Here is a 14523-nt window from a genome sequence, read left to right as displayed (position 1 = left end):
AAGGATGACTCATGACACATTTTGAGACTTGTAATTCCACAGGAGCGCTTATATTTGAACTTTTCTTTGACAGCTTGTATTTAAAAAAAAAAAAAAAAAAACATTCAAGCAGTTGTTTGAAGCATTATCCGGCACTGTGATTTGAAAAGGCAATAAATAAGTGCGCAAACATGATGGCTGAGCGTCAAAAAATGTTAACATTATTCTGAGGTTGACTTGTCAGTTTTGTGCCATTGAGGTCTTTTTCTTGACCAAATCTCCCGCTGGAGGAAATCAGCGCCGAAAAAAGGGGGGGAGGTGCCTGACAGACAAGGGTCAAAAGGTCAATCACTCAGGCTGTGATGAGCTGATCATGTGATGCAGCAATACAGGCAGTCAAGACACAAAGTTGAATTCGCCAGCGTTCCTTTTCAAGTAGAGTCATGACGGGTGTAAACTGCATTACAGTGAAAAGGTAAGCAGAGAAAGAAAAAAAAAAAAAAATCGCAGCAGCTCAGTTGTCTTCAATCGACAGCTTTGGAGCGGGAGATCCTCTTCTGGATGAAATGTTCTTTAATTCAAAGCTCCACCCCGGCAGAGACGCCTCCTCCACGCAGTTTGTCATGGCACAAAAGAAATGACCGTTTCGCTCTCTGTTTTATTTTCTCCTGTCGTCTTCCACAGTTCTGGTCCAGCGTCAGTTGCTGTTGCAGCATGAGTAGAAGTATGACTCTTTCTTCTGGCCCAAGTTCACTCCTGATTCTTCTGCTGAAGCACAGCGCAACGACTTAGCTTTGTGTTCTTTTTAACATTTTCCAAATATTTTCTGAGATCCTTTTAGGTAGAGAACGCGTGAAAGCTCACCCGTCATGTACTGGAAGGTGGCGTTGTTGTAGTCCTCGGCCACCTTCTGGAACAGCTCATCTGTGGCGGTGAGAGACTTTGCTTTTCATTTGATTTCATACAACGGCTGCGTTACAAGGGAACAACAATTCCCTTGTGCTCTGGGGCATTCCGTTTTGTGTTTCATAAAATTAGCACGTGGCCATTTGGTTGCCCATGTGATCATTCGAGGAATGGACAGACTATGAATAAATCAATCCAAGCGTGAGATGTGAGCAAGCACGTCTGCGGGCGACAGTGACTCACCCACGTTGCTTCCGCTTTTACTGGAGGTCTCAAAATGCTGCGCTCCGATCTCTACAGAGACAAACGGACAAGTCGTTCAGGATGTGACGGCACAGGAACTATTTTACAATCAGGGCATTTGACTTTTTCGGTTCTTCCGCTAAAGCCTGTTTTGACAGTTCATTTCAGAAAGCCCAGTTTCCCCTTTTTCAGTCGGCGCCTCGTGTTTGTTACCTTCGACAAAGTCCTGAGTGTCGTGGTAGTCGATCTGACGGAGACTCCGGTCTCCTTGGATCAGGTCGCTTTTGGTACCGCACAAGTAGATCTTACAATGCTAACGGCAGTTGGAAAGAAAAATAGGAATCATGTTCAAAGACAATAAGAGCCTCTGAGAAGCTCTCGTACCTCTTCGCAGTTTTGTAGTTCTTGCACCCAAAAACGTGCTCGCTGGAAACTGCTGCTGTCTGTCAGATCTAAAAATGCACAGAAAAAAAAAGTTCCACACAGCCAGCAGATATGAGACATAAAATGGCCGTCAGCACATGCCATTTACCGTAGCAGACGATGGCTGCCCGGGCTCCTCTGTAATAGATTCTGCTCATTGCTTCATAGCGTTCAGATCCGGCCGTGTCCTGGTAGCATGGCAGAAACGTCCTTGTGAATGAAACGCTTATATAAAGCGGAAGGGCGAGAGGTTCTGCTTTGAGCTAGATGGCCATTAAGGCGGAACCTGACTCACCCATATTCCCAAGGTGATCACTTTGTCTCCCACCTGAATTGGTTTGGCCACAAAAGCGGCACCGATAGTCTGCAAGGAGGAGATAAAACAAAAACAAAAAAAAGACCTTTCCGATGTTAATTCATAATATCAATTTGTAATCCACAGATTCATAACCTGCTAGCTAAATAGATGTATTCAAATCAGGTTCTTGCGCTGGATCTCACGTTTTGATAAGGTCCATCCAGGAAGCGGTGGTGGACGTATCTCTCCACCAAGCTGGTCTTGCCCACGCTCTCCTTGCCCAACATCACCACTTTGGCGTCCACGCGCATGCCGCTCATACTCCTCAATCACGGAAGTCAGTGTGTAAGGAAAGAAGAAAGAGCTGGCCTCTGAAAAGAAAAAGATGTACAACACTTAAAGGATTCTGAACGTATTTGGAGATCGAATTCAAAGGAAGTTACACAATGTGTTGTTTTAGACTAAAGTACAGAAGTCCATTGTGAGTATTTTCAGCATCCTGCACTTAAGCAAAAGCCTTAGCTATTAACTAAATAAAATGATTTGTCAAATCATACTGATCATTTTCCCTTGAAAAAAAAAATATCTACAAAACATGTTATCAAATTATTTAATGAGGAAAATAGACACATTTTCCTCAAGTATATTTTATTAAAGAGAAATATCGTTAGTCAAGAATACATAACTTTTGCCCTTCACGGGATTACAGCTAACTCGATATTCGTGTTTTTTATGCTTTTAACTTTTCAGGGTGGTTCTTTACTCCCGTGTAACAAACCAATCTGTTTTTTAACTATTTCATTAGAACGGAGCATAAATAAAAATGTTTTGTTTTTAAAACATACCTTAGTCAGTTAGCAATTTATTGCGAGAGAAATGCAGAATTCGGGTATATTAATCAATGCCGAGGCCTGAAATCAACACTCGTGTTTACTTGGAACAGATTTTTCCGATTTGTTATGTAGCTCCCTAAAAACGAAATAATAAATAAATCTGTTGGCTAGGGGGGGAATTCGAGCTCTTACGAGGCAGCTAGATGAACTCAACACGTCTTCATCGTCGCTCCACAACAACAGCAGCAGCGGCAGCAGCAAAAAGCCGAAAAGTGATGTTGACATGGGCGTCTACAAAATATTTTGTTGGACGAACGAGAAGGTGGCAGAAGAGGCGCTTGTCATCTCAGCCCAGCCTTGTCAAGCTAAAGTGAGCTAAAGCAAAGCTAAGCCGGTCGCTCTTCGCCAACGTGCCCTCCCCTGTTGCGCAATGGCACAAAACTACAAAACGTTCCAGAAATACAAAATAAGCATAGTTCCAAAATGATAAAAATTGGAGATGTTATGAAATGTTGGATAAATGCGAAAAGAGGAACGAAGCGGTGCTTCCGAGGTGGAAATGTATTAAACTCAGCTTTGTTTGTTGAGGTAGGAACTAAACATAAACGTCACGGATGGCTTGTATCTGGACGGAATAAAAAAAACACGCACTCGAGTTGTTTTGACTGAAATTTCAGTTTATCTCCCTTTTTTTGTTTTTGTTTAAAAATTCATTAATTATTACATAAAAAGCACGGTAAGTCGCGTTATTGTAAAAAATAGGTACAAAACATCAAATTAGCGTTGCGTACTAGATTAGTAAAATACGTTACATTGCTTTCTAAACCTGAAAATACGTATCTTTATTGCATTCCGTACGTTTCATTCATATTTACTTAATTGCACGGTAATCTGCCCCATTGACCAAGTTTATTGGGGGGAATGCAGTAACTATATTCAAGATTCAAGAGTTTTTTTATTCGCCATGTTTGAGCTAACAACACTTAGGACGTGTGAAAAATGGCAAACAACTATAACACAACTAAACACACTTGTTTATAGTGATTTACACAATCACACTACGTGACCTGTCTGACGGCCATAATTTACCATAAATTTAATCGGATTTATGGTATTTTATGTAAGAGTTTGGCAGGCGTCTAGCGTCATGCGATTGGACGAAGTTGCTATAGCGTCATAATTCCGAGGCCGAGGTTGGTTGAAAGCTCTTTACTGACCCCCCCCCCCCCCCCCCCCCATTCTCCAGACACGCCCACACAGAGGAAAATACGGACAGAGTCAACATGGCTGAAGCGGACGACCCCGACACAACTTCAGGCGGAATCTTACAGGAGATTTTCACGTCTCCTTTGAACCTGGCCCTGCTGGCTTTGTGTCTTTACTTGCTGTACAAAATTTTCCGCGGGGACAAGCCTCTGGAGGTGGAAGCAGCGGAGCCGCCGCTGCCCAAACTGAAAAAGCGAGACTTCACCCGAGACGAGTTGAAGCCTTACGATGGGCTGCAGAGTCCCAGAATCCTCATGGCTGTCAATGGAAAAGTATTCGACGTGACCAGGGGCAGCAAGTTCTATGGGCCGGGTAAGCTTTCCAGTTTCACACAGGCTGAATGTTTTATTGGGACTCCCGTTGTAGCATTAAAACGGCATAAAAGGTCGACGTTTCTCAATTTGAGCTTTTCTGACTTAGATCCCTTTTCCACAACATAGTAGAAGATAAAAATAGTCCGCTTATAAAGGAACAAATAGCAATGAACGACAGGGTTGAACTGTGTCTGTTTGACAAATTAACCCAAGTGAGTTGCATCAGCAGACAGACACACACTGTTCGTTTGTTTGTTTATTTGGGCCGAATTCCAAGAAAGCTACCAAACTGAAAATTATTTCGGAACTCCGAGCTGATCCGGGTTACCAAAATATTCCGAACATGTGGTCAAATACCAAATTGCACTAGTTAGGAAATGCGCACTCTGGTGGAAGCTCACCTGGTTTATCTCATGTGAGCGTTGCAACCTTTGTTGCGTGTCACCTCTGACCAGCATGAATGAATGGATGACCGTTTATTTTGATCAGTCATTGTAAAACCATTGAGCTCACTTTGTGTTCATGCAAACTTTTTTTTTTCTGTTATTGCGCTACAAGCTGCTTGATCCTTATTTGTGCAAAAAAAAAAAAAATCAATACGGGAGGTAAAGACAAGAAAAATAATTTTCATTTGCAAAGGCAGCACTTTATACACTTACCAATTAGTGTGCAGCCAAAGTTCTTAGATTATGTCCCGTGTTTTCCAGACGGTCCATACGGAGTGTTTGCCGGCAGGGACGCATCCCGAGGCCTGGCCACCTTCTGCCTGGGTAAGGAGGCCCTGAAAGACGAACACGACGACTTGTCTGACCTGAATGCCACGGAGCTGGAGAGCCTCGCCGAGTGGGAGGCCCAGTTCACATGTGAGTGCCGACAAGAGTCCGGCAAATATCGACTTTGTTTCTTTGCTCACTGTCAAGCTAACTTGAATACCGGTCTCATTTTCTGTCATTCCAGTTAAATACGACTATATCGGGAAGCTGCTAAAGCCCGGCGAGGAGCCCACAGAGTACACAGACGACGAGGAAGTCAAGGACAAGAAAACAGACTAAAGAGTGAAACGCGAAGGTAGAAAAAGCCGCCGATGCCTTAATCATGAAGGCTTTAGCATTAAGGCATAATGCTAATGTTATTGAAATACTGTTGATCTCACACCAAGTGCTTACATCAGTGTCACCTTGTTTCCTGAGATGTCATAAGCTTCACGCGCTTACCGATTTTGTAACTGCGACTAGCGTCGCGCAACGTGCTCAAATAAATGTTGATGTCACAGGTGACTTTATGCCGAGGCAGCGCGGACTGCCACCGCTTTCCAGAAAGGAAAATGGGGCCATTCAGAACGACTGTAACCAGTGAAGGAAGATGGTTTTTTTTGTTTTTGTTTTTTTTAGAGGTGGACCAAGTGTACTCCTTTCATATGAAATCATGTTTCTCACTTTTCACCGTCATTCCCGTTCCAAAACGCCACATACTCATCTTTATTGTAAATTCAGTGAGGTAATAAATGTCATTTGCTAAGCTTTGTACAGACGGACAGACTGAATGTTATAATACCGTCAGCCTGGAAATGATATCCATTTAATAAATAAACTTTTGAAAAGAGCAATTTCTTTGTTTTGTTTTATTGTAGTGTTGCCTTGTGGTAATTCATGCAAAAAAATCACTGTATTTGAAGAATTATAATCTACATAAATACATAAATGGCAGTTCATGCAAACATTGCACTGAAAAAAAATCCTCAATTAAATAATCTTAAACACAGTTTACCCCTATGTGATATTGAGATGATACAAAATGTAAAACCAGGACAATTACATTTATTTAAAGACAAGCGATTGTTAAATTATTACACTGAAAAAAAACAACATTTAAAATCAAATAAGAGCTTACATCTGTGGGAGCCATAGCTATTTATAAACTTGAAAGAACATCAAAAGTTTGTGTCAGAAGTGGGATTCGAACCCACGCCTCCATTCGGAGACCAGAAATCCCGTCCTTCGGAAGGAGTTAAGTCCTTGAGTCTGGCGCCTTAGACCACTCGGCCATCCTGACACTGACGATCATTGTGGCAAAACAGTCATTTTATTTTCTAATCAACTTTGGAATGATTTAAAGTTCTTTTGACATGATACATATGTTAGATTTGTTGCTATTTTGTCGTTTGAAAGCTACAGAAACGTAAAGTTACACATTTTCTCTTGCTATATTTGTCCGGTGCGCATGCGCCGGGACAACGAAACGTCACTTCCGCTCTTTGGCTGCAAAACGGCCATATTTGCACTTGTGCTGTTCAAGGGTATCTTCCACCTACCTAAAGCCAGACTCGTCGACATGTATAGATTCACCAAAGCCGTCGTCAACATCAGCGGTAAGACGACTTGTTATGGAATATTTATATATGTATGTACTCAAAAAATACCTTTAGCTATTACTTGTCTGCGAGTCTGGAGACGCGTCTCCAATGGGTCACCCCGGTCGGCAGGCTAACACACGCAAGCTAATGTTTCCAGCAATGTTTTGAGATGAGTTCCAAGAGCTTCAATTTTGCAGCCAGTTTGCTAATGTTGTTTTAATTGGTGTTGTTGATGATGATTGCGTGACGATTTACTGTGAAGATGGACTCTTTTTGGGAACTGCAATCGGAACCGCGTCGTCTCAACAAAACTAATTTCACAGTTAATATAAAGATGAAACATGGTCCATGGTTGTCGTCTTCCAGGTCAAGCAGCACGCCAAGTGAGACACGGATCCACCGCTCCGCAGGACTTCCACTCAAAGTATGGCACCGGCGTGTTGCTCGGCGGCTTCGCCTTCTGCACCGCTGTGTGGTCATACGTAAGTGTAGCTCTCCTTTTGTTAGCAACTTGACATCATTTTTCCAAAATCAAACCTTATTTTTTCCCCTTCTCCCTTACAGGTGGTGACTCAGACAGGCATCACTTGGAATTTGTCCCCTGTTGGGAAGATCAAGCCCCAACCATGGAGGGAGGCTGATGAGTAAAAGAAAAACAAGCAGCCATGGTTGAGATCCAAACAGAAATCTTTTGACTGTACAGCTGAGTAGTAAATACCTGCCTGAGTGTGTTTCATTATTGTCCAAATAAATTAAATGTGATTCTAGATCTGATTGGTTGTCTTCCCCTTTAAGCACTGAGTACAACTGTATATTTGCTTATTACAAAAGATAAACACACACTGATGCTTTTCAGTAAAAATAATTTGAGCAAGAATTTCATTTTCCATTAGGAGTAAGGTTTGTTTGATACTGTTAACATTATGATGATAGTTTGATGTTGAATGTATAGACAGTGCCATTTTAAGACTGTTTTGCTCTGTTTTCCCCAATATGTATGCTCACTTAAATATTTGTTGCAAAAGTCCTAATTTTAATAACTGCGATATTGTAGATGCATTTAACATTCGTCAATCTTTTATCCTTGGACCGAAAGTACGTAAATATTTATATTAATTTCTATTTGGAAGTCGGCTAAACTTGACGTGACGTAGGATAATTGACACCAAGGCTAGCCAATCAAACGCAAGCGCTCTCCTTTCTCGCATCAGCCAATCGCCTTCAGGTGGGCGTGTCTTGTCCCAACCTCCTTATCCCCGCTTGCTGTTAAGGTCATCGCTGTCATTCGGGAGCCACCATCCACCGAACAGCCATCGAAGCCACCGAAGCGGAGGCGACGCAAGCGACGTGACGAACAAGCAGAAAGACGACAACATGTCTCTGTCAAACAAGCTCACCCTGGATAAGGTGAACGTCAAGGGGAAGAGAGTCATCATGAGGTGAGCGCTTCATGGGAAGTCAAGTGGCGATTAGCTTGCCATAGCTAACGCGTTCTTATTTATTCGTATGTCTTCATGCTGTCGTATTTTTATAACGATTATAACAGCTAGTTCAATGATGGCTTTTATAACTATCATTTCTGTGTAACTATATAACGAGAGGGGCGTGAGGGTCCATGTTGACCACACCGGAAGTGAATTTTGTTTTTTATAGTGACGTCGAGTGCCACTTGCCGTATCATCAATATTGCTGCAAATTTCGTTGAAATGCAACAAACCCCTCGAATAATGCAAATTTGCAAATGAAAAACTTATCCTTAAATGTCTCAATCATGTACATGCACAAATCAATATATATAATTGTAGCGTGGCGTGGTTTTGGTGATTAGAGTCTTGGGTATGCTAAATATGAGCAAAAAAATGCCATTAAATCTATAATAAAGACAGCAAGAATATACGACTTTGATGAGTAGGCCAACAGTGTGAACAAGTGGAGGAAAAAAAAGAAGCAAAATCTCATTCTTCGTCTTGAATGCATGATTTTATACTGTAACACTGTAGGCGATAATCCCTGAATACAAGTTAAAACTGCTTTTACATAATTACCAATGTAGTCAAATCAATGTTGTTGCAAATCTTGGACTTGTCCAAAATTTAAATCACCACCCAAATGAATGAATGAATGTGTCTTTTTGCCCAATGTGAATTACACTCTTGGAACTGATCCGGCCTAGATGCTGGACTTCCTATCAATAATGATTTTTTTAAGGCTGCGTCTTAGCATTGGACTCGTCCGTGATCACTTGAACCCGACACCCATCCACTGTGGAAATGTCAGAGGGTCCAGTCGGCATAGGTCAGGGTTCACCACAAGCAAGACTTTTTGATACGTCTTAGCAGCACATTAGCTCTCGTAATATCACGCCCAGGACATGCCCCGGCCTGTCGTGCGAGCGTTTCGGCAAAAAACGTCAGACTGAATGCGAATGTGGCGAGCTGGGCTGTCGCTATAGCGACAGCCCAAGAATCTGCCCCTGAAATGAGCTAACGTCTGCCCGTTTGTTAGGCCGGATCAGAAGCTAACAATGACATGGCTACCTGCCATTATCAAAAGTGCTGCGTTTGCAAGGCTGCGGGTCATCAGATGCTCGCCTCGGGCTGCCAAAAATGCCGGCGAAAAGCTGAGTATTGTGCTCCCAGACGAGACAATGCTTTTACAGTACTGGCCGGCATTGTGCACAGGCGAGTGTGGGCTTATGGCGTTTCAGGTGGGGAGGAGGGACGTTATGCAGCATGTTGTCTTGGGCTGCTGCTGCTGCATCACAGCCACTCTGACTGAGGTCATTTCAGTGGTGCGCCCTCCAGTGGACCATTTTAGAAGCAACAGTTGTTTTGAGTCAAGCATTAATTGCCCTTTCCTTTTGGGTTTTATCCCCCCAATGAAATTCCAAACTATTTTCTTGTAATATATATATATATATATATATATAAAGCCAATCATATTTTTATTTAATTATCTTTTTTTTAATCAATATATATATATATATATATATATATATATATTATATATATATATATATATATATATATATATATATTATATATATATATATATATATATATATATATATATATATATATATATATATATATATATATATATATATATATATATATATATATATATATATATATATATATATATATATATATATATATACACACAATTATTCCTTTGTTCCTGTTTTAGCTTTGGTATATGATCGTTTTTTTTTTTTTTTTTTAATCATCATTCTTTTAGGGTTGACTTCAATGTTCCCATGAAGGACAAGCACATCACCAACAACCAGAGGTAAACCTTGCACTCGCCCCATTTTTTTATGGAGAGAGGTCATGACCTTCTTAATCTTGTTTTAGGATCAAGGCCGCCGTTCCCACCATCAAGCACTGCCTGGATAACGGCGCCAAGTCGGTGGTTCTCATGAGTCACCTGGGCCGCCCCGACGGGAACTTTGTGCCGGAGAAGTACTCGCTGGAGCCCGTCGCCACTGAGCTCAAGTCCCTGCTGGGAAAGTAAGCGCATATCTGTGAGTGACAAGCTGGTGTCGCAAATGAAAGGCCTTAGAAAAGATACTGCTGTGCGCAGGGACGTGACCTTCCTGAAGGACTGCGTCGGCGCCGAGGTGGAGGCCGCCTGCGCCAACCCCGCCGCCGGCTCCGTCATCCTGCTGGAGAACCTCCGCTTCCATGTGGCTGAGGAGGGAAAGGGCAAGGACTCCTCTGGAAACAAGGTCGAGCCCCCCCACCCCCAAGGAAAACACACACTTGTGAATAAATCCGATATAAGGCGGGATCAAAGATCAGGGCTGCTTCTGCAGCCTGCTGACATTTGTGCTGAAGGTCGCTGTTGCTTTTCCTGTCCTACGAGGCCTGCTTGGTATGCGGCCTTGCCGGGATTCATTTCCACCGCGCAGACATTTGCATTGGAGTTACACACAAAGTGTACTTTTTTTTTATGTGAATACAGTGTTGCTACTTTAGTCTTCATAAAATTCAGACTTTTCCCCAAATCGTAACAGAAACAATCTATCTAATATTCCGATTTTCACGACACTCACATAATGATTTTTTTTTTTCCTTTGCTTTTCTATATTAAACGTGACAGACAAAGGCATCCCAGGAGCAGATTGACAGCTTCCGGGCGTCTCTGTCCAAACTGGGAGATGTTTACATCAATGACGCCTTCGGCACGGCTCACAGAGCCCACAGGTGAGCCCGCCCGCCTCCACACGTTGGACATTTGGGGATGGGGACGTAACTCGCTGAGGCCTCCTTCCCTCCAGCTCCATGGTGGGCGTCAACCTGCCCCAGAAAGCGGCCGGCTTCCTGATGAAGAAGGAGCTGGACTACTTCGCCATGGCTCTGGAGAAACCTCAGAGGCCTTTCCTGGCCATCCTCGGAGGGTGAGATGAGGACGTGACCGTTCTGACGTTGGTGTTATTGATTTTGCTATCGGTGTGTCCTACATTTTTAAGGCTTTGGTCTTTTATCTGGTGTTTGTTTTTTTTTTTTCTTCCAAAGGGCAAAGGTGAAAGATAAGATCCAGTTGATCAACAACATGCTGGATAAGGTGGACGAGATGATCATTGGTGGCGGCATGGCCTTCACCTTCCTCAAAGTGCTCAACAACATGGAGGTGAGGCACAGTGAAATGAAATTATTTTCCTCATCTGCAGACTTTTTCCTGATCCCTTAAAATAAAAAAAATAAAAAAGGCTATGCAACCAGAAATGAAAATGATACCCATATATGCTACCTCACACTCTTGCAATCGCTTCAAAGGACCTCTTGATGAACTTGGTCTTGACCCCAAAACTACCAGACCAGGGCATTTTGCACAGCTCGGCAGTTACGTAACAAACCCGTGGCCTGCTTTCACAATAACGCCGCAACCGCAAGTGGATATCAATCAGCGTTGCGCTTTATTCACATCGCAATGTGAAATCTGCAAACTGTTTCACTTCTGGACCATTATTTGCTCAGCCATAAAACTGATTTCAACTTCTTTGTAGGTGAATTTGGGTCTTTGTGGCAGAAGCGTGATAAAGCAGCTTTGCAACGCTTGCTCAGGAGCATTCTTCCGTCTCTCACTTTCGAGAGCGCTTGTCCTCATTTGGGTCTCGGCTGGCGATGCCAATCGATCATTTTGCCATGCCTCTTCTCAGATCGGCAACTCCCTGTACGACGAGGAGGGCGCCGGCATTGTCAAGGACCTGATGGCCAAGGCCGAGAAGAACAGCGTCAAGATCACGCTGCCCGTCGACTTTGTCACCGCTGACAAGTTTGATGAGAAGGCTACCACGGGCGTCGCCACCGTCGCCGCTGGCATCCCCTCCGGCTGGATGGTAAAAGCTAGCCGAGTCCCCTTTCCAGCTAGCCCTGACTTTTTCTTATGCTACCATAAACCCGCCCCCTCACTCCCCCTGCAGGGCTTGGACTGCGGTCCCGAGAGTTCCAAGGCGTACGGCGAGGCGGTGGGCCGAGCCAAGCAGATCGTGTGGAACGGCCCAGTCGGTGTGTTTGAGTGGGACAACTTTGCCAAGGGCACCAAGAACCTGATGGACAAGGTGGTGGAGGTCACCAAGTCAGGCTGCGTCACAATCATCGGTAAGAAGCCGTGCCGGACTTTGCAATGGTTTTGACAATGCAACATTTGGAAAACAATCATGTAAATGTCTGGGTGGGGGTGTCCAGGTGGGGGCGACACTGCCACCTGCTGTGCCAAGTGGAACACTGAGGACAAGGTCAGCCACGTGAGCACAGGAGGCGGAGCCAGCCTGGAACTTCTGGAAGGTGAGTGGAGCACTAAAAGCATCATGATGCAGAAAAATCAAAAACCTGCCTATTGACTGTAAATATTGTTTTTTTGTCTCCTCACTATAATTGATCAATTCTTCTTTGTGCTCTTGCAGGCAAAGTTCTCCCCGGAGTGGATGCCTTGAGCAACGTCTAAACTTCCTCCCCGTCAACCTACTGACGTGTTTGCACGTGTGCGTGAGAGAGAGAGCGTGTGAATGTGTGTATGCCGAGAGGTGAGTAGCTACTAAAACCAGACTGGTGTTAGTCCATGCGAGAAACAAACCTACGGAGAAAAAAACCGAATCGCAAATCCATCTGGACTTGTAGAACTTCTGCCTTATTGATCATTCGAGTAGACGGCTTGTCAAGGTGGAATTTGATTTTGCTGTGGTTGAAAGGTGACCTCACCTCACCACTTGAGAAAAGCGGGTGTCGCTCATTCCCCGCTAACTTGTCCAGTCACAGCATGGCTACTGATTGAGAGAGATATTAACAAACGATTCGTGTGGCGTTTGTCGACCTTGTAACATCACAGCCCTTCTCTTCTAGTGAATAAATGTCCTTAAAACCTTTGCGCTGCTCTTGTGTTGCTTCTAAACTCGGCCTACGATTTTAAAAATGCTCCGATCGATCCGAGATGCAATTACATGAAAAAAATCCATTCAAAATTGACATCGGTCAGGCCTGACCCATAACGCAAAATCTGCTCATCCGTTTCAAAAAAGAAACAAACACTTGTTTGTAATGATTTTAATTAGCACTCTCGTATATTTAAATAATAAAAACATACAAAATTACAATGTTGCATGCATGGATGGATAAAATCGCTCTTCTATGTACCATCGATAAATAATTAAGAGCCATTCGTTCATTTCTCAGCCCGCGGGATGTTCTTCCCACATCATCCGGAGGCAGCCTCGGTTCACCAAATGAGGGAAAGTGTCCTCTTTAGCGTCCGTGTCAGCCTGCTTTTTCATTCTCGTACCAATTATCTGGTCGGCGCAAAAACAGGACGCTTAAAAGTGAAGGAGCGTGTATGCATTGTGAGTCATCTGCTTACCGTTCTCCAGCTTGCACGCATTGTGCGCCAGGAACGCAGAGTTTTCATAATCGTCGGCGTCTGCGTGGGGAGGCGACACGGCCCTTTGGTTAAACGCAACACCTCGACCTCCCGCGTTGTTTTCTGGCGATTCGCCAGAGCAGTTGGCGTAATGACCCGTAGCGGCGTCGCAATCTGGAGACGACATGATGTTAGCCGCTCAGAAAAGGCAATTCATCGATTCAGTCACTTTAGAGAGCCCACCTTTGATCCTCGATGGCATCGGTTCATTTTCATACACTGTAACGGGGAGCGGTTCTCTGCAAAGGCGAAATAATCCCTGCTGAAGTTGTTGCGCTAGATTGTCCATGAGATTGAAATACTTACACATAAATATGTTCCCAAATTCTGGTTGGAGATTCAGCTACCGAATATATAGCTGTAAGCGGTTCGGAGAAAATGCTTTTCTTGTATGTAGATTGGAAGACAGAAATGCAATAGTGCAAATTGTGCAAAACTCACCTGGATAAATGTCCTCACTGGAAAATATAGTTTCAATAAGGTGATTGTGTCTGTTTGACATTTTGCTTTTAATTTCATGTAAAAAAACAAAAAAAAACATACTTGATGGAAGGGGTCATTTGATTGGCTTTGGTGACTGAAAAATACAAAACAAAATAGAAATATAAAATAGAATAAATAGAAATAGAAAAGAAATAAAAAATACTCTGTGATGGATGATTTACCCGTTTTGGATCGCATTACAGCGAATCTGCTTCCTTCACGCTGGCTGTCAATAGAGGAAGAAATCTCACAATGTGCCAAATGCATTTGAAATATTTGTCACAAAATAAGTTTGTCACTCACAACGTGTGGGGGTTGTATATTTGAGCTTCTCCGTGTATCTCTGTGGAAATATTGAAACAGGCCATATGGGTTTCAGTGCGCTTTGTCACAAAAACTCTTTTTTTTCAAGCCGGTCGCCCGAAAACCAAACAAATACATTATATAAATTAATTTAAAACATGATTTAAAATTGTGAAAATATGCAGTTTAAGTCTTTTAAATTTG

The 14523-nt window shown here is 43.1% G+C and overlaps 4 protein-coding genes and 1 non-coding gene across 6 annotated transcripts; 3 read left to right on the top strand and 2 right to left on the bottom strand.

The window, feature by feature from the left end:
* Positions 1-82: 82 nt before the first annotated feature.
* Positions 83-3273, bottom strand: rab24 (RAB24, member RAS oncogene family). Of its 2 annotated transcripts, none has more exons than XM_061298794.1 (9): positions 2875-3273; positions 2053-2220; positions 1847-1915; positions 1661-1739; positions 1513-1580; positions 1342-1441; positions 1129-1179; positions 844-903; positions 83-747 (listed from the first exon to the last, which is right to left on the bottom strand). In XM_061298794.1, the coding sequence occupies exons 2-9, from the start codon at positions 2167-2169 to the stop codon at positions 677-679; spliced, it is 615 nt and encodes a 204-aa protein (XP_061154778.1). In that variant the 5' UTR covers positions 2170-2220; positions 2875-3273; the 3' UTR covers positions 83-676. The 2 variants fall into 2 exon arrangements, with proteins under 2 accessions (XP_061154778.1, XP_061154779.1); XM_061298795.1 differs by having other exon boundaries at positions 83-744; positions 2875-3272.
* pgrmc1 (progesterone receptor membrane component 1) lies at positions 3271-5868 on the top strand. The gene is made up of 5 exons (XM_061298796.1): positions 3271-3418; positions 3929-4260; positions 4970-5125; positions 5220-5330; positions 5536-5868. The coding sequence occupies exons 2-4, from the start codon at positions 3966-3968 to the stop codon at positions 5312-5314; spliced, it is 546 nt and encodes a 181-aa protein (XP_061154780.1). The 5' UTR covers positions 3271-3418; positions 3929-3965; the 3' UTR covers positions 5315-5330; positions 5536-5868.
* Positions 5869-6203: 335 nt separating this feature from the next.
* Positions 6204-6314, bottom strand: trnal-caa (transfer RNA leucine (anticodon CAA)). Its single transcript has 2 exons — positions 6277-6314; positions 6204-6249 (listed from the first exon to the last, which is right to left on the bottom strand). It is a non-coding gene; the product is annotated as a tRNA-Leu (tRNA).
* Positions 6315-6480: 166 nt separating this feature from the next.
* LOC133168155 (cytochrome c oxidase subunit 7B, mitochondrial) lies at positions 6481-7382 on the top strand. The gene is made up of 3 exons (XM_061299473.1): positions 6481-6630; positions 6982-7097; positions 7180-7382. Exons 1-3 carry the CDS (start codon positions 6483-6485, stop codon positions 7261-7263), a joined length of 348 nt encoding a protein of 115 aa, XP_061155457.1. The 5' UTR covers positions 6481-6482; the 3' UTR covers positions 7264-7382.
* Positions 7383-7878: 496 nt separating this feature from the next.
* pgk1 (phosphoglycerate kinase 1) lies at positions 7879-12985 on the top strand. The gene is made up of 11 exons (XM_061298874.1): positions 7879-8054; positions 9856-9906; positions 9972-10127; positions 10201-10345; positions 10720-10823; positions 10898-11017; positions 11136-11250; positions 11780-11959; positions 12044-12221; positions 12309-12407; positions 12527-12985. The coding sequence occupies exons 1-11, from the start codon at positions 7990-7992 to the stop codon at positions 12565-12567; spliced, it is 1254 nt and encodes a 417-aa protein (XP_061154858.1). The 5' UTR covers positions 7879-7989; the 3' UTR covers positions 12568-12985.
* The last annotated feature ends 1538 nt before the right edge of the window (positions 12986-14523 follow it).

This window comes from Syngnathus typhle, linkage group LG15 (genome assembly GCF_033458585.1).
Source record: "Syngnathus typhle isolate RoL2023-S1 ecotype Sweden linkage group LG15, RoL_Styp_1.0, whole genome shotgun sequence".
NCBI lineage: Eukaryota > Metazoa > Chordata > Actinopteri > Syngnathiformes > Syngnathidae > Syngnathus > Syngnathus typhle.
Note: the sequence above shows the minus strand (reverse complement) of the source record. Positions and strands in the feature narration are given on the sequence as shown.

Excerpts from the sequence above, each read along its gene's own strand:
- pgrmc1 (XM_061298796.1), top strand. The coding sequence starts at position 3,966 with ATGGCTGAAGCGGACGACCCCGACACAACTTCAGGCGGAATCTTACAG. Across the intron at positions 4,261-4,969 it reads CAGCAAGTTCTATGGGCCGG|ACGGTCCATACGGAGTGTTT; the intron begins GTAAGCTTTCCA and ends CGTGTTTTCCAG. Across the intron at positions 5,126-5,219 it reads GTGGGAGGCCCAGTTCACAT|TTAAATACGACTATATCGGG; the intron begins GTGAGTGCCGAC and ends CTGTCATTCCAG.
- LOC133168155 (XM_061299473.1), top strand. The coding sequence starts at position 6,483 with ATGCGCCGGGACAACGAAACGTCACTTCCGCTCTTTGGCTGCAAAACG. Across the intron at positions 6,631-6,981 it reads AGCCGTCGTCAACATCAGCG|GTCAAGCAGCACGCCAAGTG; the intron begins GTAAGACGACTT and ends GTCGTCTTCCAG. Across the intron at positions 7,098-7,179 it reads GCACCGCTGTGTGGTCATAC|GTGGTGACTCAGACAGGCAT; the intron begins GTAAGTGTAGCT and ends TCTCCCTTACAG.
- rab24 (XM_061298794.1), bottom strand. The coding sequence starts at position 2,169 with ATGAGCGGCATGCGCGTGGACGCCAAAGTGGTGATGTTGGGCAAGGAG. Across the intron at positions 1,442-1,512 it reads AACTACAAAACTGCGAAGAG|CATTGTAAGATCTACTTGTG; the intron begins GTACGAGAGCTT and ends AACTGCCGTTAG. Across the intron at positions 748-843 it reads CACCTTCCAGTACATGACGG|CAGAAGAATCAGGAGTGAAC; the intron begins GTGAGCTTTCAC and ends GCTGTGCTTCAG.
- pgk1 (XM_061298874.1), top strand. The coding sequence starts at position 7,990 with ATGTCTCTGTCAAACAAGCTCACCCTGGATAAGGTGAACGTCAAGGGG. Across the intron at positions 8,055-9,855 it reads GGGAAGAGAGTCATCATGAG|GGTTGACTTCAATGTTCCCA; the intron begins GTGAGCGCTTCA and ends TCATTCTTTTAG. Across the intron at positions 11,960-12,043 it reads GCATCCCCTCCGGCTGGATG|GGCTTGGACTGCGGTCCCGA; the intron begins GTAAAAGCTAGC and ends CTCCCCCTGCAG.